The 24,151-nt window shown below is 40.7% G+C and overlaps 2 protein-coding genes across 3 annotated transcripts in view; one reads left to right on the top strand and one right to left on the bottom strand.

Annotated features, from left to right (window-relative positions):
• Positions 1-4,096: 4,096 nt before the first annotated feature.
• Positions 4,097-8,645, bottom strand: ENY2 (ENY2 transcription and export complex 2 subunit). 2 transcript variants are annotated; one of them, XM_014254157.2, is made up of 5 exons: positions 8,517-8,645; positions 8,053-8,146; positions 6,078-6,148; positions 5,231-5,305; positions 4,097-4,285 (listed from the first exon to the last, which is right to left on the bottom strand). In XM_014254157.2, the coding sequence occupies exons 2-5, from the start codon at positions 8,118-8,120 to the stop codon at positions 4,209-4,211; spliced, it is 291 nt and encodes a 96-aa protein (XP_014109632.1). In that variant the 5' UTR covers positions 8,121-8,146; positions 8,517-8,645; the 3' UTR covers positions 4,097-4,208. The 2 variants fall into 2 exon arrangements, with proteins under 2 accessions (XP_014109632.1, XP_014109640.1); XM_014254165.2 differs by having other exon boundaries at positions 8,486-8,525.
• A 57-nt stretch (positions 8,646-8,702) lies between these two features.
• NUDCD1 (NudC domain containing 1) overlaps positions 8,703-24,151 on the top strand; it is a 35,696-nt gene continuing 20,247 nt past the window's right edge. The window contains exons 1-2 of the mRNA XM_014253820.2: positions 8,703-8,944; positions 19,444-19,598. Coding sequence (XP_014109295.2) covers positions 8,827-8,944; positions 19,444-19,598 — 273 coding nt within the window. The 5' untranslated portion in view covers positions 8,703-8,826. The remainder of the gene's footprint in view (positions 8,945-19,443; positions 19,599-24,151) is intronic.

Genomic DNA, 24,151 nt, shown 5'->3' on the forward strand with positions numbered 1-24,151 from the left:
TGAATGTTACTGTTTTCAATACTCAAACAAACGAGTATAAACTAAGACTGCTGTTTGCAAAACAAGCCAGCTTATGCATCCAAGAATAAACCTGCAATTAAAACAAAAATGTGAGGCCACAAAGAAACCATCTCTCATTACGGATATCACCACAAATATAACTTCATTCTTAGAAGATCCATCAAGATACCTCTGACCAGGACACTCCAGTCTAATTTGGACCTGCACATGTTGTCCAACACGCTCTTTGCCTGGTTACTTAGTGGTGGCTGCACTGGTGTGATTAACAGAACTCATACAGGGAACAAGTGGCATTGGGCTGCTTACATCAAAGAGCAGCCAGTGGTATCCTGAGACAGAAGCCACAGGTGTGTCTTGAATGCAGTCACTCTCCTCTTCCTTCTGGGTCTCTGAACACTCTTGCATTTTAAGCCAGTCTGGGCAGAACTTTACAGCTTATTTTTGGCAGGATGTGAAAGAGCTTCTTGTCAAGCCTTTTAACTTCAGATTGGTCAGCACAATTTTCTGAAATTTTTTTCAGTGTTCAGTCTTTATTCTGTGCCAAGTATGAGCTGCCTGCAGAGGACAATATTGCACTTACAGCAACTGCAGTTCAGCTGTCACATTCCAGGTGGAATTTCAGATGTTTACAGATGAGACAAGTCTACAGTTCAGTGTATGAATACCTTAAATCTGGCCCTCTCCCACCACAGTGAAGGAAATCAATTGGTAGCTCTGGAGCAAGTTCATTCTGTGCCCATGAAATGCTGCAGCCATTCATTAAACAAAAACTTTTAAGTCTTTCAGAACATTAGCAAAGACCTCTAAGAACAAAAGGGTAACACTACTGATGGTATTTTACAACTTTGACATATGTAAAACACGCTCAGGTAGCATATATTCTGCTAGATTGTGTGAAGAAACAATGTACTCCATCAAGTCCTAGAACTGGGTATATCAAGTCCGGAATGAGTAACTTATAATAAGTATACATATATGCAATTAAAATAGAACATACCAGCAAATAAAGTTACATTAAATTAACATACTGTGCAGGTTTGGCTAGCATGGAGTTAATATTCGTTATAGTAGCTATTACAGGGCTGTTTTCAATTTGTGCTCAAAATAGTGTCAAGATAGAGCTGTTTTCATCATTGCTGAGCAGTGCTTACACAACATCAAGGCCTTTTCTCCTTCTCACCCTACTGCACCAGTGAGGGGACTGGGGATGCATATGGAGTGGGGAGAGGACCCATCCAAGACAGCTGATCCCAACTGGGTGTCAACATAAAGCTGGAGGGAGAATGAAAGGGGGAATATTTCGAGTGCTCGCATTTCTCTTCCATAGTAACTTAAGCAGAATGGACCCCTGCTTTCCTGAAGGTATCTGAATACTTGTCTGCCAGTGGGAAGTGGTGAATGAATTGTTTTGTTATCTTGTGTGCATGGCTTCTGCCTTACCTATTAAACTGTTTTTATTTCAACCCAAGAGTTTTCTAACTTTTATGCTTCCAATTCTCTTCCCCATCCCACTGGGTGTTGGGGGGAGTGAGTGAGCACCTGTGTGGAGCTAAGTTGCCAGCAAAGTTTAATGCATGATACATACTGAATACAAAAACACATTAAAAAAAATTAAGATGAATTTTTAAGTGAAATAATTGTCTTCTTTCCTACCTCCACCATTATTTAACTGCATAGAGGTAATGAAATACAGAAAATATGCTCAAACTGATATGAAGATAGATTTAAAACAGCACAGGCAAGGCCCTCAGGTGGAATATCTGCAGCAGATCCACCATCCTGGCTCTAGTTTTGTTTTGTCTTAGCAGGAACTTGGTCTCCGTAGACAAAAGATGTTCATGACCAGTTACATCTTCTCCCGTTGATATTGACATTGTCCTGTTTATACCAACTCCTGTCTACTGCCAAACTTGACCTTTGGCTATTGCCAAACTTCTCCAGAGTTGTTCCCCCGTCTGAGCAGCCACTGCAGCCTTCTCGGCCTGGCCCTGCGCTGTCGCTCTGCCCAGCGCCGCGCAGGTGACCGACGGGCTGAGGCGGCGTGTCCCAGCGGGCGGGCAGTGAGGGGAGCACTCCCTGTGCCCCAGGAGAGCAGCTCGGACCCCGCGGGCAGTGAGGGGAGCACTCCCTGTGCCCCAGGAGAGCAGCTCGGACCCCGCGGGCAGTGAGGGGAGCACTCCCTGTGCCCCAGGAGAGCAGCTCGGACCCCGCGGGCAGTGAGGGGAGCACTCCCTGTGCCCCAGGAGAGCGGCTCGGACCCCGCGGGCAGTGAGGGGAGCACTCCCTGAGCCCCAGGAGAGCAGCTCGGACCCCGCGGGCAGTGAGGGGAGCACTCCCTGTGCCCCAGGAGAGCGGCTCGGACCCCGCAGACCAAGGGACCGGGCAGCAGCGGAGGTGCTGGAGACGGGAAGGGGAGCCCCTGTCACCCTCCCCATGCGCAGGACGCCGGTGCCTCCGAGCTGCTCCTCAGCTGGGAGCTCACAGCAATGATGGAACAGCACAACCCACTGGCACAGGACTGATTTTCTAAGTGCTAGTTTTTACAGTATTCTTCCAACTACCAGTATGAGTATTATGTTGAGTCAGTAATTTTTCACAATAGCCACCGAGTCACAACAGTAGCCGACTGCTCATTCAGAGTCTGCTTATGCTTGTGCTTCTCCTCCACTTTATAGCCTATTCTAAACGACAAATAGATGCTGGGAAAAATTAACCATTCTCACTTCAAAGCCCTTTTCTGATCCTCTGTATTAATAAAATTTATTTTTGCAGCTATGTATAGACCTGGCTGATGTTACAGTTCCAGATACAAGAATTAAAAATGCATCGTGTTAGAAGACGTACAGTGGCAAATTATTGAATGGTATTTCAATTTAAAAAGGCCCCTAAGACACACATAAAAAAACCCACCAATAATATGGGCAAAGCTAGAAAACAGCAGTTGTTCAGAATTAGAATAGTGCTCAAAATAAATGTGAAAAGAATTGCTGATGGAAGATACAACTGCCTTTTTCTTGAAGATTTCGACATCTTATGAATTGCTGAGTAAATACTTGCAACTCACATCAGAGACTTCAAACAACTAATGCTGTAGAAAAGAAGTACAAAAGGAATTTCACCAACAGTTTCACGTAGTGTTAACTTTCTCCTGCTTACTCTGGGATAATCAGAAAGGATATGCTCAGCAGGATGTCTTATCCCACTTTCCACATTTTTTTTTTTACACCTTTCTGCATTTCTGGTCAACATACTTGTTAACTGTGCTTCTTTTCTGAAAAATCTTTGCAAGGTTCCACAGTTGTATAAAGTTAAGGATTATTAAAAACTGGAACAAGTGACACCACATTACAGTCCACTGAGAGAGAGAACCACCTGTCCTGATTTAGGGCAAAATTTGGGAGAAAACCTCCAGTGGGGCTCCCCCTGGGAAGCAAACCCACGTGGCCTTTTTTTTCCCACCCCCCAACCGGTTTGGGAAGAGGTTTCTCTGAGAGAAGTGGAAAAAACCTGTTTATTTCACAGGCACAGCACTACCCAGCACAAAAATGAACAATATCAAATTACAAAACCTCTCGCCCTTCAGAAGAGATGACAAACTTCAGAGGGTCTCTTTCCTGTGGGTGTTCGCTCTGTTATCAGTCCCTCTGGCGCTGGAAAATGCCGCTGCCCAGGCTGGGCTCCCGGTAGTCCACGGGTGCAAGCTCCCGGTGCTCCCCCGAGTCCCCAGTCCAGAGCAGGTTCGATTCGTTTCAAAAAAGGGAAAGAAAACAGTCCAGGAAGACCTCTCTGCTCCGGCTAGTTGGAAAGCCAAGGCGATCTGTGTCTTGTTGTCTGTCTGTGCTGTAGTCAAAACTCCCGATGCGGGGGGAGCAAGTACAGTCTCTGATAACAGACTGGGTGCTTCTTTTCCACTCACTTTTACTCTGAGATGGAATTTTAAGAATACAAAACCTGTGTCTGGGTTAGGTGGACGAATGGGGATACAATTTAACATCATAATCAACCCAGGACACCACCTTAGAAACACGAGTCCACACAATTTTTTATTAAAATAACACCAAGTTTAAGAAACTGATGCAGTGCAAAGAAAATTTATTGATTTTTTCATTCTTAAGTATGTAAACTGCATTCCAATCCTGACATGATTGATGTAATACAGGAAACTGTATCCCAGATGAACATCAAAATTAAAGACTGGCATGCTGAGCAAGGAAGGTTCTTATTCTTTGCAAGAGTTCTTTCTTTACGCTGTCTGGTACCAAAGCTAAAACACAAATAAGAAAGCAAGAAGTAAAAAAAGACAAAATAAAAAGTATGCTAAAACCATACTTTTACAACAGCCATTTCTATTCTTTCATTGTTCTTGCAATTCTGTTAATACCTAACTAACTGAAACTACTTGATTTTCATAGCACATTTATATCTTTCCCATTTAAAATAGGCTAAAATTGGGATCTATTGAGAACAATGTTGTTACTGGTCGGTTTTTTTGCCTGTTCATAGTCCAAAAAATTGGAAAGTTTGAGGAAAAGGATTATTCATCAGGAAATAGGATATAATCACCAGAACAAACACAGAATAAGTGTGTTCACACGGAACAAGTGTGATTATCCTACCTTTTGTCTTCACAAATTTAAGACCAAAAAAAAAATCTCAACCCTGGCCTCTGAGTAAGGGCCTCTAAGCAAGCTATTTTGAAGGCCTATTTTTGTTTAGAACTTAATTAAGTTCCTGCCACTAACATCAGACCCTGTTAGAGAGCTCAAGAGGAACAATATAAAGAGAACTGCAGTTTCCTTAAGTAATTTAATTTTTTTGTATCTCTATGCTATGTCCTTTACTCTTCCCATTCCTCTTACACTAGAACTGTTATTTCTGATTTTCCATCTTAAAAGATTTGGAATTTTAAAACATCTGTATTGTGTACACAACTTGGGACCATTAGGTCAATTATAAAAATGAATGTAGACATGACTAAGTAACACAATTTGCAAAAGTAACCTGAAGGCTGCTACACAATACAAATTCACGTTTCATTTGTAGTTAATATTAAGCTATTAACATTTTATTTGTAGTTAATATCACACTATTAACATTTTTCCTTTAATCCAACACGGGCGAGCTCATGACACTGCTTTCAAAATACTAATGAAATAGAGGTATGTGTGTTTATTGATGTACTACTCCATCCACATTTTCATTTTCTTACCTCTGCCTTTGGGAGTGATTTCTGCCACCAAATCGTCAACAGTAACATGCTCTAATCCTTTTTCTTTAATGACATCTGGGAAAGACCAAGATCAATACTTACATAAAATGACAAAACTTGCGCTGGTAAACAAAACCCGCCTACATTGTCATGAGAGAATATGAAGTAGCATGGGACCTGAATATAGGTTATTAGCTCAGTACCTACTGCATTGTACAGTCAATTTTACTCTCTCACTCATGTCGTAAGTTTAAGGATGAGAACTGGCCATTGCTGATGCATTTTGATAAATTCATATTTTAAAAACAAATATTAAAATGTTTTATCTCATCTGAGTATTACCAGATGTGCCTGTCACTAGAGTGTTGGAGCAGTTCACAAATTGGCTCACTTATCTCTTAAAAGACATTATTTTTACAGTAGTAAGAAAGGTACAACTGGAAAAACACTTTGGAACATACAATAAGGAAGAGCACAGACAGTAAATCCTTACTAGTCTTCCAACTGGTTTAAACGAGATTTCTGTACATATTTCAGCCAAGTCAAAAAGTGATGCCAGAGAGAAAGGAATAAATCTATAGCAAAATAAAGGCTATTATTAATACACATCAGTTTTGAAACAACTGTTTACTTAAAGTGCCTTGCACCCTACTGAGAAATGCAGAAGTCAAAGCTGAGAAGTAATCTCAATTAAGTAGCATGTTTAAACGTAAATGTCAAGTTGCCAGGGATACATTCCTCTTGCCCAAGTCTTGTTTAAAGTATCAGTAAAGCCTTCATTTGGGACTTTTATTTGGCCAGAATCTCAGCTGAATACAAAGGAAATAAATTAATTGACCACTGTTACCTTTGCAATGTGCCTTCAACTGATCCTTCCAGCCACATTCAATTAACTTGGCTCTCAGCAGCTCTTTAAGACTGTTAAGACAATATAAAACTTGTTAGAATAACAAACATTCCTGATGTTTAATTCCTGATGAGCTTAAATATGTTCCAGTTTGAAAGTCAAGCCTACAATTACTACCCAAAAGTTCCCAGACCAGCAGCAGAAATGGCTGAACAGCAGGTGAATCCAAACCCAAACGAGTTCCAATTTCAGTTTGCTATGTTGGACTATGAGGATTTGATGCCTCAGCAGCTAACTCACAGATCTGCTTCTGGCAGTGTTGATGCTGCAGCCACAGAAAAAAAAAGTAGAAGCCCTTGAATTACTTGAACTGAGTCTACTCTGGTAGCAGATGTATGCAAACTTTCAAAGTTGGAATATTTCACCTGATACCAAGTCTTTAAAATAAGTAAAACCTTCTCCCTCACCTTTTGAGAAGAATTCTGCACTACTCAACTGCAGGTTTATCTCCTGAGTTACACATTACCTCGTTCTGGGTGAAAATGAAGGATCCTGTATCTTATCTTCCTAAGTATGATTAGCTATGTAAGCTTAAGCAACAAGGATTCAGGCATTAATGGAAAAAAACCACAACAATCTGCCACAATTAAGCATCTGCTCCATATATCAAAACAGAATACTGAAAGTTAGCTAAAAAAGTAAAAATTAGTACTAAAAACAGAAGAAGGGAAAATGAAAGATATGATAAATAACTTAGTACCTTTCAGCATTTTCTCCATTAGTTAGCAAGCCTGCTTATCTTGTACTATCCTAAATAACTCTAGCAAAACCCTGTCTTTATGAATGAAAGGATTGTAGCATGAGCCTGAACAGTGGTCTAATCCCTTTTCCTCAGCGAATTGTGTAGGGGGCAGATGAACTGGTGAAAAAAGCAGAGTAAAAATACAGGTGAAATTGTCTGCCTCTGTATATTTCCCAGTTCACGAAATCCAAGTGCTCTGCCTCTGATCACAGTAAAGCTCTGATAAAGCCTGTTTATAAGATAGCTTTTAATCGATGTCCTGATAAAACCCTTTTTATTCTTAAATTAGCATAAAACAGATCTCAATAGCATTTCAAGAAATTTCTTGCTTTGCTGAAGGTCTGTGCAATCTCCAGGGGGATGGTCACAACCAGGAAAGATGTAGAGCAGAGATACCACGTCGGGCTACAAAAGGCTACGTCAGGTACAAGGCTATGCCATGACCCAGGAAAAAGATTTTTTCTCATACAGGCCTTTAAAAATGAAGGACATAGAGCTTTTGGTGCATGGTGTTGCAAGCACAGTGAAGCGATGAGGAGGGTAATGTAATAAGCACTCTAGTGATATGCAAACACAATGTCAATAAAACAGACTGAAAAGACAACAATATGCCAAAAACATTGTGCAATTTACTTGTTTGCCTTTATTGGAATCTCTACAATGACTTGCACAAATTTTTTGGGTTTTCTTTACTTCTTTATTTATTTCTTTTTTGTGTTTTATGCATTCTACTGTGTGTTGCTTTATCTAATAAGAACAGAGCTAGAAACGTAAGAAAAACGTAAAAGCAAAAAGGAAAGTTTTGTTTCATTCGCCTTATCAGAAAACTGATAAGAAGATTTAACTGTAACAAATTGCATGGAATGATGATTCTTTCATGAATCTAGGTCATTCCAACACAAAATACCTGCATAAGAGAAAGCTTTAACAGTTCATAAGCCAATTAACCCCATCCCTTATTTCCCCTCTACTTCTTTTCAATTGAAAAACTAAAATAAAACTGTTCAAAAGGCATTTAAAAAAATAGTTTATGCAACACTCAAGATTTTCATGTGTAAGCATTTAAAGAATTCAGAGCTGAGTTTACTTTATTGAGTTTACTTTACTTCTATGTGTAGCGCACGTCTGATGTATTTAAAGCCTCTCACCAGCAGGAGTAGGAAGTCAACTTACCGTTCTCGTTCTCCTGTTTCTATTAGCTTTTGGTTAATGGTTGCTCTCATCTGCGCATCTTTATTCATTTTGGAAATCTACGTTTTCCACAAACCTACACAGAGCAAAGCAGAGTTTCGACAAATGCTGGTGTCATTCACTCAACAAAAAAAAGTCACCAAAACAGCAGTGTTCTGTCCACTGACACATCCCCGCGGTTAATGACCGGAGCACCAGTGTGTTTAAACATTGGCTCAGGGGACGAGCTGGGCTCGGCACCGACCCGGCTGCCCGAGCGCCGGGCACCGGCGGCTCACCGGGCCGCCTGCGCGGGCACGGCCCACCCTCTCCGGGCGCGGCCTCTCCGCAGCCCGGCCCTCCCGCCCGGCGCCCCCGGCGCTCGGCCCACCCAGCGGCGCCCCGGAGCGAGGGATCGGCGCGGGGAAGGCCCGACCCGGTTCGCTCCCGGCTAGCTCCCGGCTCACCGCCCGCCGCAGCCCCGCCGGTCCGTGCAGCAGAGGCGGAGCCACCTACAGAACGCGCCATGCGCCGCCGGCCCCACCTCTCCTAGGCGCGTGCGCCACCGGGAAACGTAGTCCGGATTCTGCGACTACAGCTCCCGGCGCGCCCCGGGCGCACGCCTGCTTCCGGGTCCAGACTACAGCTCCCGGCGTGCACCCCGGCGGTCGGGCTCCCGCGCATCCTCTTCCCGTGGTGCTCTGCGGCCGCTGTCGCGCGTTCCCGGAGGGCCCGCGGAGTTGCCGGCGCTGCCCGAAGTTTTCCCGGAGCTGCGGGATGGCGGGCGCCGCCCACTGCTCCCTGCAGGCCAAGCGCCTGCTGCTGGACCCCAAGTTCGAGGGATACAAGCTGTCGCTGGAGCCGCTGGCCTGCTACCAGCTGGGGCTGGACGCGGGTGAGGAGCGGGCGCGGCTGATCCCGCCGGGCATCCCTTGAGCAGCGCGGGAGGGACGGATCCCCCCGCGTTTCCCTTCGTTCCCTTGCGGCGCCAGCGGCCGGGCAGCGGCCCTCTGTGCAGGGTGCCCCGAGCTGGGGACTGCCCGGCCCGCAGCACCGGGAGTCCCGCGCCTCTCGAACGGCGGGGCTTTCCGAGACCGAGCGCTTCGTCTCGGCTTCTCGTTACAATTGCTGCGTGTTGGCCAGGGGCGTCCGTCCCCCCGCCAAGTGGCTTCGCGGTGGGCCGAGGTCTCTGACTTGTCAGACCTCTGCCTTGTAGCTGCCTGCTCCTGGTACGCTTAGTTAAAATCTGTGTCCTAAACCTGGTCTTGCTTGTGCAGGCGAGGTGAGGCCAGATGACCAGCTGAGGTAGTTCAAAGCAGAGTGTGAACGGAACACATGCGGTTTAGAGAAATACACATGAAATTAACATCTTATACAAACTTCAGTATATTAGCTGTTTTTCTTTATTGCTCTGCTCACAGTTCAGAGGTGGATCTTCATGCCATGCATTCCATGCCCTGCTTTCTCTGCCAAGCATCTTCAGTATTTGAAATGCTGGCCCATTAACAGGTTAATTCACTGAGAAGTACATTAGCACAAAGTCTTGTTGGATATGTGCCTGCAGTCTTAGCCATGCCCTGCAATATCTCAGCACTCTACATTTACTGATTTGTGAAATTCACATCTTCTTGTAAGGTGTATGAATGAGTTTGGTTTTCTTTGTAAAGCTGAGACAGTAAACACAATTTGTGTGGACTAATCTCTGTCTCTGTATATTTACTGGATGATGTACCTGTCTACAGACTTGCCCATTACATGCTACTTTTGTTTTGTGTAGAACATACTGTATTTGTAGTGGGTCAGAAAGGTATGTTTGCTGTGCTGAGTTGTCAGCAGTAGGAGGTTTTTAGATACATTTTTTATTGAAGGTTAAGTAGATGAGACTGTGAGTATATCTATGGTAGGACTGGAAAATTTAACGAGAGTAACATTTTTACTGTAAGACTGCTTCAGGTGTCACCTTCCAAAAGACAGCCCAAATGCAGGTGAGTGGGCATGTGTTAGTGTGCTGCAGCTGTGAGATAGCAGCAGGATAGCTTTGGCACACTCCCTTAATTTGTCTCTTATTTGCTGTTCTGCCTATGGTCAAACAACCTTTGTGGTTCTTGGATAGTCAGTTGTGCACCTGTTCCAAATAGGTGAGGATTACAGATCTTCATTAACATTCATGAGCAGTGGAGTTGCCAGTGGAGAGATGGATCTACTCAATTCTTGTCTGTTCAGATATTTTACATAATAGTTACAATAACTCATGTAATGGAGGACTGATACGTGTGACTATGTTCTTGTCTTTCCCTGCTTCCCACAGCACAAAGGCCCTGACTCATTTCACTCTAATTTACTCAGCTGTCCTACAGAGTCACTAATACTAACTCACTTATTCTGGTCTGTGTGTGCATATATAGATACTGGTCCTCTGGAGAGTCAAAAGCTTTTATTGTTGTTCTTGTGTTTTGCAATAAATAGCAGGAAATGTATCAGGCCTTATATCTGTCTTCCAGATGTTTTAATTGCAGCCTGCTCTTCAGCCATACAGCTGCCTCTTTCTCCTTGCTGGTTTTCTTTTGTGTTCTTCAAGGCAGTTGACTCAGTGCAGAGGTGTTCTGTACCTGACTTTTGTATTTCCCAGTGTCTACACATGTCTTAGATTTAGGGTGTCCTTCCAAAATTTGATTTTTGTGTTGTACAGGAGTAATGGGTTGAGTTGCAGAGACTGTGGATGGTGTGTAGGCTGTGGTTTTTTCAAACTTCCGCTTGTGAGAAGAAAGAAAAGTATTGTGTGGGAAGGCCAAGAACTTCTGCTTTCCAGCGCACTTGTGTGCAGATTCAAAGCCTCTAGAATATGATGAAGAGCTTGGTAGATTTTGGGTTATTAAATCGATATTTGTCACTGTGTGAAGAATTTGATTTCATTTCCTCAAAGTGAGACTGAGTGCAATAGCTGAAAAAAAAATGTCAGATGTTTAAGAACACTGTCAGTATAATTATTTCTGATTTTATTCACCACCATTTGCAAAAATATTGTAATAGAATCTGGAAGATTAATGTAAAAAGGTGGTTGATTTTTTTGTTTTAGAGAAAAGGAATTAATGAGTGTTTGTCTCAAATGGCCTGAGATTTTTAGGTCTGCCTATGTGGCATCCCAAGTTTGGTGGCGGTGTCGTGGTTTTAAACCAGTAACTAACAAAAAAAATTACTTATTTCTTGCTGTGAGATATGGATTAGAACAAGAGCAAAAGAGGCATAAAACTTAAAAGGAATAAAGACAGTTTATTGACAAACTACAATAATAAGAACACCAGAATAAACTTCCAGAAAAACCTTTTCATCTCTTATCTACCCACTATTCCCTTGTTCACATGACAACAGAGACAAAAACTTTGGAACTTTGGTGGTTAAAACAGTCCCAATTCCTGCTACAGTCTTTTCACCAGTCTTTGTAGAGAAACAGAAGTTTCTTCCTGTTAATTTATGGAGTTTCTCACAAGAAAACTATTTTTGTTATAGTTTTCCATTGCTCTGATGTTAGTTTCCCAGAACTGCTGTTATCAGATTTCACTCCTCCCATTTCACATCACTCTGAGGTGTGTATGGGCCATGAGTCTAGGGTTGACATTTTAAGGATGAGTTATTCAAAGGCAAAAAGTCTTCTTCATCTGTTTCTGTGAGCTTCACTAAAAAACAGTTTTCTTATTGCCCCCCAAGGCTTCAAAATCTTCTAGCACTTCACTGTATCACAATTACTCTACTTTTTACTCAAAATTTACACTTTGAACACTCCATTCCTCCCTATATACTGTATCATGAATTAAAGGAGTTCTTTTCAGGACTTCATTGTCCATTTCCATAGTTTTAACAGAAAGATATTTCAGCTTAATTAAAGCATCTCCTTATTCTGTACCTTTTCTGAAGCTTCTTTTCTTTCCTGTCACTGGTAGTTTATAAAGTCTCTTTACATGTTGATCACTCTCTTTTTTTCTCTCTGGATAAAAAGATTAATCCGCAAGTCTCATCTGGGAAATGAAAGAGTTAAAATCTTGCCCAGGCTGTTGTAGGTAGTTCTGTGGCCTCGGCCGGTGCAGGAGCTGGAGCCGTCTGCGATGGAAAGTTCCTCATGGCTGCTCTGGAGAGTGTAGGCGCCGCGCCCAGCCCGCTGCAGGTCTAGAGCCTCTCTCTTTCTTCACTCAGCAGTTTCTAGTGAATTTAGTTACAGCAAAAACCTGCAGCCGAGCCAGAGATCGGCTCGGCCCGGCCCGGCCCGAGCCCAGGGAAAATCTTCCACAGGCCCGCATCTCCCGGCCGGGAGACGCTGCAGGCCCAGCCCAGTCCCCGCCCGGCCGCTTGGGCTGGGCAGGGAACGGGAGGCCTGGAGCTCTGCCACCCTTCACAGCCAGGAAACAAAGAGCGCCTAAGTGCCCCGACTTTACATCTTAAGGTAGGGTTCACAAGTTGATCTCCCTTTTCAATGGTTAAAATTGCTGTCAATTCCCAGTAATGACCAATAATTGGTCAGGAGAAGAGACTCCTTTCAGTCCCCAGCAACTTGAACTTCCTTAGCTCTCACAACTACCTTAAAGGTAAAGTCACCTCATGACAGGCAGTTAAGAGGAATATGTGAGTTATAAAGTAATTGGAATAAATAACAATAAAAAGAAATAAATGCTTATTCTTAAGTAGAACTGAGTTATAACTCAACTGTAGTTGAAGTGTTTATGCAGTTTTTTTCAGAATGCACTTTGTTATTACAAACTTGCGTACTGAGCTTTAGAGTATCAGACTTCTCTCAGTATTTCTATCTCTTTTTATATTTATCTATTTTCATGAATTTCACTGCTAGCTATAAAATAAAATGACCAAAAAAATTGCCCAGTGAAATTAATGCAGTCTTCTTCCCCTGGAGCAGGTGGATAGCAGCATGTGGTGTTGTGTGACAACTTGTGGTTGTCATGTTCCTGAGGACTACAGTGAGCGTCATTTTCTGACCATCTTACAAAACTTAGTGTTCAGTTCAAGTATGCCCTCAACTGGTTGACTGTGTTTGCCAGGAATTTTCGGTGATCAGATGTGCAACTAATATAGAAGTGCATTTTAAGAAACAATTTATTTACTAGATCTATGATAGAAGGTGATTTTCTTGTAAATTTCTTAAAATTTTATGGCCACAGTGAAGAAGAATGGGGGAAGTACGATACCTTCCCTTCTCTTTTAAATACTGTGATTTTCATGTTCTTCTTTTATTTCTTCCTTATTCCAACCCTATCTGTCCTAGTTAATGCTAAATTCTCACAGTCATTTGTTTTCTTATCTCTCCTCCTGGTAATATATTTCAACTAGTAATGAGTCCCATATTATTATGCTTTTAATTCTTAGCTCTTCATTCTAATATTGTCTTTCTTCTTACTTTTTTAAGTTTATTTCTATAACTTATTTTCAGATGTTTCCTTTGCACTGAGTTTTGTATTGCCTTTTTTTTGGATCACTGAACGTTTAGGAGAGATAAATGAGCATCTTGTTTGTGGTTATCTTTTCTGCCTTAACCTGATCTTAGCAGAATCCAAAGCAGAGATTGTGGAGCAAATCCTTGTCTCCAGCAAGGAACATGTCCAAGTTGCACAACATTTTTAAAGGATCAAGACCTTTGCTGTTTACTGGTTAGATGTCTCATAATTCCTTTTGCTTTCCAGAGACTTAGAGTTTATTCATATGTGGATGTCCATGATCCCTTTCCTCTCTGTCTTGTCTGTTTGGCAGGACCGTTGCACCTGTAGTGTAGTATTGGATGCCTTTCAATATAAGTACAGCTGGAAGGCAGAGTAAACATTTGCTCAGAGATGGAGCTGCTGTTGCAAGCCAGGAGAACACACAGAGAAAGCATTTCTTTGATCATTTATCATTTTGAGCATTTATCAGTTTTATCACTTTCTTTTAAAAATGGTGGTAATCCATACTGTTTAGAAGGTCTGCTTCATTGAAAAGTTGCTCATTAGTAGTGCTACATGGAAGGCATATGTTTGTGACTTTTTATGGTGCAAAAGGCACTGGTAATGTTTCAAACATTCACAGAGATTTTTCATTTGCATTTTTGATTTGCATTTGAAAAATTAAATATAAAAAAAGTGTTCAAAGTAATATATGGAAAATAGTAAGAAATTGTGAGCTTTTTCAGACATTTGCAGCTGTAATTCTTGGAAGTTTAGGTCTCAGGCACATGTTTACTCAACAACGAGGTGCTGCCTTTAACAATAAAAACGTTAAAGAAAGGATTAAAAGAAAAAGGATTAATGCAGGGTTAGAAGGATCTTTGAATGCTGATACTAGAATTTAAATTCTTTCCCACTAATAGACCGGTGTATCTGCAAGACAAAATTGCTTCCACTGGGTGGCACTGCAAAACAAGGCATGACATACAAGCATATAGTATTTGATGCCACAAAAAATGCTGGTATAATTACTTAGTATATTTTGCAGTTTTGTAAAATTGCTTTGGTGTATTCAGAAAAATGTCTAAAAATGGAGGGGCTATTTGGGGGTTGTTCTTCACCCTTTTTTTTCTCTACCTTTCTTTTTTTTTTCATCCCAGTTCTGCTTCATTGTTTTTGGTGGCAGATATAAGACCTGTCTATTCATCTGAAGTATAAGTTCCTTGATAGTACTCTTTATTCAGAGAATTTTTTTTTTGCATTGCATACTAATAATTATAATAATATCAAGCTAGAGATCTTATAGTAACAGGTTAGGGATATGTTACTTCTGTTGATTCCTATTAATTACTTTGTATTTACTGCTTTTGCTTTGAAGTAAAGCACTGTGAGTGCAAGTCTTCTCTTTAGTTATGTTTAAACTGTTGTGAGTCAAATTATTCTTTTAAAGCATGGAACTAGTGGAGATAAATACAATTCTAGAAAAGTAGCATAGTTTTCTTTATACTGGTCCAGAATATCCCATGTAACTAGGGTTGTTGGGAAATAATATTGAAAGGTGAGATTTAGTTTATACATTCTGTATACTTGCTTTCTTTTCTGGTATGAATAACAGTGTATGAATTAATGTTTCTGGGTTATCATGCTGCAGGTGTATTTATCAGAAATTTGAAAGAGACCATGTATTGTTCTGTTGAATAGCTGCCACTGACTGCTGCTTCTTAATTGAACCCAAGACTAGTGAACCCATTGAGGTTTGTGAATTAGTCTCTTAAAAAACATTCAAAAAAGAATAAGAAAAAAAGCAAACAAAAAAAAATCTAGGAAAAAATAAAAACCCTAATACAAAACAAACCCAAGCCAAACAATAACAAAACAGAAAAAAATTCAAAAAACCTGACTGAACAACCAAATAAAAACTCATAAAACTGTGTGTAACTGTGAGACTGAATAAGGTGATGATCTGATTGAAGTATTTCTTCTTCTCTATTTATATTAACTTACCTTTATCTGAATTTACTTTTTTAAAAGTCTCTGTTTCTTTTCTCTTTTCTCCTTTATTTTTTTGCATGCAGCTCTATTGGTTTTCTCTTTTTTTCAAAGGACCATCAAGAAACCTTGAATCTTGAAGGCTATAGAAAGGAAGGAATTAATTTCACCCTAGTGTAGAATCTTCTGTAAACTATCTAAGCACATGTTATGTGATAGCAGATGGCAGTTCTGCACATTTCACTTGGTCACAGTACGGATTTCAAAATTAATGGAGAATGGAATAGGTTCTTTAATTGCTTCATCTTGGCAGAGCCACACATATGTATGATATGTTCTGAAAGCAGTTGGCTACCTCATTTGAAGTGTTTCATGACAAGACAGTACACATATGTCAGATTTCCTAGCTTAAAATCACCTATGGATTGTACAGTTTCTGGCTTCTGTTTATGTGGAATTTATTACATATTGCAATAATACAAGGGATTTGGATCTCCTGTTCCTGACCCCCTTCATTATTCAGGGCTTATCAGAACTACGCTCTAGAAAACCCAAGGACAGAGAATTCATGTTATTCCAGATTTTGTAAAGTTTATCACCTTACAATCAGCTAAGCAAGTTTATTGTTCCAAGAATTTTTGTGAAAAGTTGTATGTTTACTTTAGGAATCATCTAGTTTGGAGTATTTAGACTGTTTAGTTACAGTTCTGACAGGAGCAACATAACTAGGGGAGTGGGGAGGGAGAAGTAGAGCAAGGGAGCCTTAACATTTCAGGTTTTTTGTGCTAAAAAATCTTTACATGTTTCTACATGTGTATTCTAATTTCATAGGATCAGCTATACAGGAAGTTGATGATATGTGCTTGGTTTCACTAAAAATAATTATTCTGGATTATGTTTGGTTTGGTCTTTAATTGTTTACAAAACATTCATGTCATCTCTTGTGTTGGGAAGAATATCTCTGTGATAAAGCTTGGTACACAAACAGCTTTAAAATGCATTTTTACAATATATTCTATTTTTTACAGTGTTATTTACAGTAAAATATTCTAATTAATTAAAGCAGGAATTGGAATGAGTAGCAGTCCTTGCCATTAAGGCAGGTGTATTTTATTCTCACTCATTTGTTGATATTCTAGCTTGTTTTGAAGGGCCATAGCTTGTGTAACAGTAATTTATTAATTGCAGAGGTACGGAAATCCCTCCTGTGTGGTGAATATGAATAATGATTTGATCTGGGTGGAATTAAAACTGCTGCTTTGCAAATACCAACAGTGATTAGGAGACTAATTGCTAATGATTCTATTTTGCAAGCATTTTGTATAGTATGACTGGATTTTTTATTAATCAGGCAGTACAATCTTGCATAGTTTCCTAAAGCCACTTTTATGTTTATAGCAAGTGTCTCTAATGGTCTGTTCTGAGCCAAATAGTGATTGGTTGTTGAGTTTGTGATAGCTGTGCAGTGGCACTGCCAAATGAATTACTCTTTGCAGGAATTGGTGTTCGGACACAGTAAACTACTTGTGCTGCAGCAGGGTTTAAGCAGATGTTAAAGAAGAGTAAGAAGTCTGAGTGCTGCTGCAGAGAGTTGTGAATTGTCCCTGTTATGGGGTGGGATGTAAGTGAAATACAGGAAATAGATAAGCTCTGTTCCTGAGCAGAAAAGGAAAGAAAGTAGAAATTGAAAGATTAGGGACTACAATAACTCTGTACTGCTGCTGTGAGAAGGATTAGCCTTGAGGTGCTTTCCCCATAGTTTGGGCTTGAGTGCTAGTCATCATGGGTTGACAGAGTTTACTTGTAACTTTCTAAAGGATTTTTCTTGTGTGAAGTTCAAGATAAGTTCCCTGCAGGAGAGCTAAGAATCCTGGGTTGACTGTACTGGAGATTGAAATGGTGGATTAGAACATTCTGGAGTTCTGAAACTATTTACAAAAGGATGGACTAGACCTCTGCTGATATATTTTGAGATGTTTGGACTACATCTGCTTCATCTCTGTATAGATATGGAATAGGAGGAAAAAAGCTGCACCTAATTTAAATAAAAACCTGGTTAGTCTTCAACAGATAATGCAGTTCTGGTTACTGACTGGTAGTTGAGTAGATGTTATCTGTTTGGAAAAATCTTGCTCAAGTGAATGACTGTAGGTAGCATGCTTCTTGCATTGAAGAAGGTAGTATTCTAGTGAACAGCCATTCTTTGCAGTCTCTTTCAATTAGAAAAAGTTGTTCTGAAATTTTGATGGTATCTTGGACATTTCTGGCAATTTCAGCCTCAGTGAGAATGCTGAGAATATAGTGGGGCGTTGTTGTTTGTTTGCTTTTGATTTTTGTTATTTTGTTTTGTGCTTTTGGTTTTTTTCTTCTTGTAATAACTGAACTAATTCTGCTTTTTACTGTTTTAATCTTTTTCCTTGCAAGTGTTGGTAGTGTAGTTCAGAATTCAAGACTATGAAATCCATGTAGTTAGATTTTCATTTGGCTGCTGTTTTCCTAGAGTTACTATAGAGTGGACTTTCTTCCCCTTACTGTAATACAGAGTAGGTTTGACATTGTTGCGTGTGTGTAGATGTGTGTTTCATCGTGTGAGGGTTATAGATAAATTGGACCTCAACACATGCTGCTGAGAGACAGGGTGGAGATGTATTGGGTTTGCATGGCAAGGTCTTGGTAGCAGGGGGGCTACAAGGGAAGGCTTCTGTGAGAAGCTGCTGGAAGCTTCCCCCATGTCTGACAGAGCCAACTGATGCTGGCCAAGGCCAAGCCCATCAGCCATGGTGGTAGCACCTCTGGGGTAATGTATTGGAAAAGTATAAAAAGTGGCTGCATAAGAACTGCAGCCAGAGAGGAGTGAGACTGTGTGAGAGAAACCATTCTGCAGACATCAAGGTCAGTGAGGAAGAAGTGAAAGAAGGTGCTCCTGGTGCCAGAGTCTCCTGCAGCCTGTGGTGAGACCATGGTGAGACAGATTGTTCCCCTGCAGCCCATGGAGACCCATAGGGGAGCAGAGATCCACCTGCAGCCTGTGAAGGACCCCATGCTGCAGCAGGTGGATGCACCTGACTGAGGCTGTGATGGCATGGAAAGCCCATGCTGGAGGAGGCTCCAGTGGGACCTGTGAGCTCATGGGCAGAGGAGTCCACAGCACAGCAGGTTTGGTGGCAAGACTTCTGCCCTTAGTGGGCTCCCTCCCTGGTGCAGTCTTTCCTGAAGGACTGTGACCTGTGGAAGGGAGCCATTCTGGAGAAATTTGCAAAGAACTGCAGACTGTGGAAAGAACTTAGCGAACATCTTAGTGAAGTTTGTGAAGGATTGTGTTCTGTGGAAAGGACTCCATGCTGGAGCAGGGGAAGAGAATGAGGAAGAAGGAGAAGCAGAGAGGTGTGATAAACTGACCTCAACCTCCATTCCCTGTCTCCTGTGCCACTGGAGAGGGGAGGAAGGAATAACCATTGGGAGTGAAGTTGACCCCAGGAGGAAGGGAGGGTTGGGGGGGAATGTGTTTTAAGATTTGCTTTTATTTCTCATTACCCTAATCTTATTGGCAGTTAAATTAAGCTAATTTCCCCTGGTTGAGTCTCTTTTGCCTGTGACAGTAATAGGTGAGCGATCTCTCCTTGTGCTCCTCCCTCATGGGCCTTATGTTTTCTCTCCCCTGTCCAGCTGAAGAGGGAGGTGATAGAGTGGCTTTAGTGGGCATCTGGCATCCAGCCAGGGCAAAACCACTGCAGTAGGCCACTGTAAATGGTAATGCCGGTGAGATAATCAAAACAAATGACTGCAGTGGCCTTTAGGGTGGATGACTGGCTTTCCAAGTTTATGGTAAAATTTTAAACTATGTATACATAGTGTATTTTTCTTCAAATAAAGCATACCTGTGGAATGAAAATGGAAGAATTCTTTTTAAATTGTTAGTTTGAATTTTAAATTACTAAGTTGCAAATAAATAATTATTAAAATAGTCTTTTTCTTTTCCCTCCAGCTGTAGCAGAAGTGCAGCTTCGTGATGATCAATATACCCTTGACCACATGCGTGCTTTTGGCATGTATAATTATCTTCACCTTGATTCCTGGTACCAGGATAATGTCTACTATGTTGATCAGTTTGGAAGGGTTATGAATCTGTCAGTGACTCTGGTAAGAATAATTTTTTTTTTTTAAACAACTGAATTGGAAAAGATGGGAGCAGGTGAGATAGAAAATATTGCAAGTAGGATCCAAATGCAAAAACTGGGGGAAGCTGTTGCCAGGAAGACAGGTCAGTCAACAAAAATGCCTTTTACCAGAAAGAATAAAAGGATTTTGAGTGAGGTTTCTGACTTGTGTTAGTAATATTGCATTAGTGTTGCAATATTGTGTAACATCCCACCCTTAAGGGAGCAGGAGCACTCAGGAAGATGCTTGTAGACAAAAGGAATAACAAAGCTAGGGGTTCACAAAAGCTTACAGAATTTTTTTACTGAGTTACACATTTGGCATGGAAATTGAAATGTTGGTCTCTGGCCTCCTAGTACTGATGCCTAGAGAGGCTGACCTGGAACAGAGGCTAGACAGAGTGTGAGGAATTGAGTAGGTATTTATCAAAAGGCCTTCCAAGGATATACCTTGGGCAGTACAAGAGCCTGGATGGGGCTCTGCCTGAGGTGGGGACAAGATGGGCGACCAGTTATGAAGTTTCACATTTTTATGAGTTTTTGTCCATTTACATATTTGAGTTAGTTGTCCAGTTACAGCCTCAGGTTATGAAGTCCCCTTCTCCTGATTTTCTTCTCTTTAACTTGCTGTTGTTTATTCTTTTGGGGCCTGAGTCTGTAATGGTTGTCCTTGGTTCTTACGCTGGAAAAGGATTGTTTTGTCTAACTGTGAAGAGAACTTACTAACACCTAATATGAAATACAGAGTTACACACTAAGGCAGCACAGAATCTAAAAAATATGAAACCTAAAACTTAAGCCATCGGTACAAACACACAGCAGTGGGCTGATGGGATGTCTGGGGTCCTGGAGGTGCTACCTGGGCTTGGTGGGGGTACCTGTTTATGGGTCAGTTTCTCCACTTGGAAAATAAGTGACTCACTTTCTATACAAATTAGTTACCATGTGCAGTTCATTCTTCCAGACCCTTCTGGAAATGGGTTGGAGGGCTTAGGAGGGTCTTGGTGGTCTTGGTCTCCCCTCTGCAGTCCCATGTCCACATCCACTTCTCCACATTATTCCTATATGTGTGCGGTACTGTGCTATGCTTATCTCTAGGAGCCAGAACAAGGACATTTGTCCCAGAGAAGTGCTGTCCTACCTCTGTGGCCCCTCCTCCAGCCACATCCTGTTCTTTCTCACAGTGTGTTATTACCAACAAACCTTGGTTGAGTCCACAGTCTATGCCTATCACTGCTGGAGACATACACATTAGCTCTTTTCTGTCAGGCTTCTGCATAGTGTTACATCTGTTTCCATTCTGGGCAAGATGGACATGATGACAAGCTGATGAAAAGGGAAGATTTCTAGTTGTTTTTCTCTTTCTCCCTGACTTTGCTTGATGCTTGTTTGCTAACTTGAAAACCCGGTCATTATGTATATGTTAGAATTAGAAATGCTTAATCTAGACATCGTGTGTTGGAAGCAAAAAGATGCTGGTGGCTGTGAGGGAGCTTGAAGTAGTGTAAGCAAGGTAGGCCAAGTCTGAAATTTCTGCTTTTATGCTGGTGGTCCTAAGTAATCAAACTTTGTATTTCTTTTGAGCCATTTTAATGCACGGATGCTTTAGCTTCCTTTATAAAACTATACTTCGTTTCAGAGAGGGAAGGACATGGTTCTATGGGCACCATGTTTCTGGCACGTACGATTGTAGTGCTTGGGCATTAAGGAAGAAAAGACTGTGTGTAAAGGAAAATACCCATTGCCATTCTACCAGAGTTTGACTTGTAACCCTGTCAGACAAAAGAAAACACAGGACTATGTGTGAGCTTTTGAGAGCATGTGGATTAGTCTGTGCAAGGTTCTGGGGGACAGAAATTACTAGGTCAGGACTAAACTAAGAAAAATTCTGAAACTGTAGTTTTAGATTTTCAGGAAATACAGGTTTCCAGAGGATGATAGGGTGAGGACTGAAGCTGCAAAATAGTTCCTTTGCTCTTCATAGTGTACAGCAGTTGGAGACTTTGGCAGACTCTTACTGTGACAAAATAATCTTCTAGGATTTCTTCCAAAACTTTTGAGATCATCTGGATTCCTAGTAGAAACATCTAAAATAAAGCCTTCTCTTAACAGTGGCTTGTCACAATCTCATTTTATGTTTTATCCTTGAGGTTGGTTAACCCCGGCTTGCTGCTGGACACCCACCCAAACACTCTCTTACTCCCTCTATTCAACAAGATGGCAAGAAAAAATGAGAGAAGGCTATGGATGAGCATAAACCAGGGAGATCACTTACCAGGTGCCATGATGGGCAAAACAGATTTGACTTTGGGGAAAATTATTTAATTTATTGCCAATTAGAATTAGTGTAGGATGATGAGAAATGTCACACAAAGCTTGTACCAAGAACTTGCTCCATGTGTTCTTTTCCATGCGCAACAGTGTGGCTATCTGTCCTGTGTAGGTTTCAGGAGGACAGCCTGCTTTTCCATGGTCTACTCCAAGTGCTGCAGGCAAACCTCTGTTCCACACCGCTGTCGTAGCTGACAAGCTCAGCTCTCTGCAATGGAGAGAGTCCAGTGGAGCCAGCTGGAAGTGGCTGTATGTGCACAGGGCGCCCTGGCCCCTCCTCACTAATGCCACCCCTGCAGGTTCCCTCTGCCAGTACAGCACGGACACCCAGTATATTCCTTTATTAGGAGGGCACTATGTGCATACGTTTATTTCTAAGCAGATAAAGGCTTTTACAACAGGCTATAAATTTACATAAGAAATATTCTTCCCTAGGACCTATTTCAAGATGATGGCACTTGATTAATCATTTGGTCACAAGTTTGGGTTCCGTGTGAAGGGGGAAATAAAACTGATTAAACTGCGAAATAAATAGGCACCATCTTGTGTCCTAATACATGGTACCATTCTGTTTTGCAAAGGAAACATGTTTGCATATGAATAAAAAGGAATGTGTGTTCAGAAACATCAACAAGGTGTCTCATTACAAATGTGCCCAGCCATGTATTAGTCAAATGTATATTAAAAATAAGATTGATTTTGGCCAAGTATAGCTTACAATTAAAATTAATGTCAGTCCTCTTTAAAACAGAAGATGGAACAGGGTAATGTGTTCGTCCTAAAATCAGCGTGAAAGAACACATAGACTTTCTAACACATCATTATTTCTAGTTTTATTTCTTATTTTTGTTGCAGCTTTAATTCTAATACAAGAGTGTGTTGGTTATCCATATGTCATGAATTATTCCTGCAACTGAGGTGTTTAAAAAGATGTCATCTGTGAAGGAAAAGAAGTGCACGTAACATCTTGCTCAGAATCACACATAATTGAAAAAAGAAAAGTGATCAACACAAGCAGTTCTTCTGTGTTGATGGATGAATATTCAGGTGGTTTTTTTATACCAGACTGAGGAAATTGTTACTCTAACTTGGCTGGAAATACTGTAAAATAGCTTTAACCTTCTCCTATTACAGCTGTTGAGCTTTTTTTATTTAGTATGCCAGCAGCAATCAATACTTTCCTTTAAACACCCAATGGGTAGGGCAGTGAGATTTTTTTAATTGGTCCGTTTTCTGCATCTGACTCAACTTTCTTGATTGCTCGGTGTTTTTAGCATTCAAGTATAGCTGCAAAAAATTCAGAATTTTCTCCTTTAGCAGTTGGACTTGGTTTCTTGACCTTAAGCTCTTCTTGCAAAGACAGCTTGCTTTCTTTTTATGCTCAAATAATCAAATTGAAAAATTGTGGCAGTAAGAACTCTTCTCACACTTAATTAAAATCCTTAATAGTACATATATTTTCATCTTTTTCATTTCCAATCAAAATTAGGTATGGAATACTGTTTCTGTAACTTTCAGTTAACTTGAATTCAGAACAGCTGTTAGTGGCATCGGACACAATGTGGGAATTCTATTTGAAACAAGTCAGAATAAGAAAGCAGACAGAGAACAACAAAAGCTTTTAGGATTTTAAATACTTGTCTGTTATTCAGAATGCTGGGTAAGGACATTTTTTAAAAAAATTAAATTATTTTATTTAATTTAATATTTAAAAATTAAAAAGTTAAAAAGATGTGTCAAATGTCTAGGTGTTTTGATTTTTCATAAAAACATAGTCTTGTATTTGTTATTTCTACTTTGTGGGAATTGCCATATGACATAACTTTTTTCCTTTCTTTTTTATTCCTTTATTCCTTTCTCATTCCCCATTATTTCCTTGAAAAAATTAATTTTTAAGTGTTTTATAAAATATCTCATATTTGTACAGTATTGTCATTTAACCCCATCTGACAACTACGTACAATGCAGCTGCTTGCTCACTGCTACTCCTTCATCCCCAGTAGGATGAGGAGAATCAGAAAAAGGTAAAACCCACAGGTTGAGATAAGAACAGTTTTAACAATTTATATAAAGCAAAATTTAATAATAATAAGAACAACAGAAATAACAGTAATAGTGAAAAGAGAGAGAAATAAAACAAGAAAAAAAAAATTATGGACAATACAGCTGCTCACCAGCACTGAGCAATGCCCGAGCAATGCCGAG

Source organism: Pseudopodoces humilis, chromosome 1, assembly GCF_049639895.1.
Source record: "Pseudopodoces humilis isolate 2021_Gansu_Grassland_sample_001 chromosome 1, ASM4963989v1, whole genome shotgun sequence".
Classification (NCBI taxonomy): Eukaryota; Metazoa; Chordata; class Aves; order Passeriformes; family Paridae; genus Pseudopodoces; species Pseudopodoces humilis.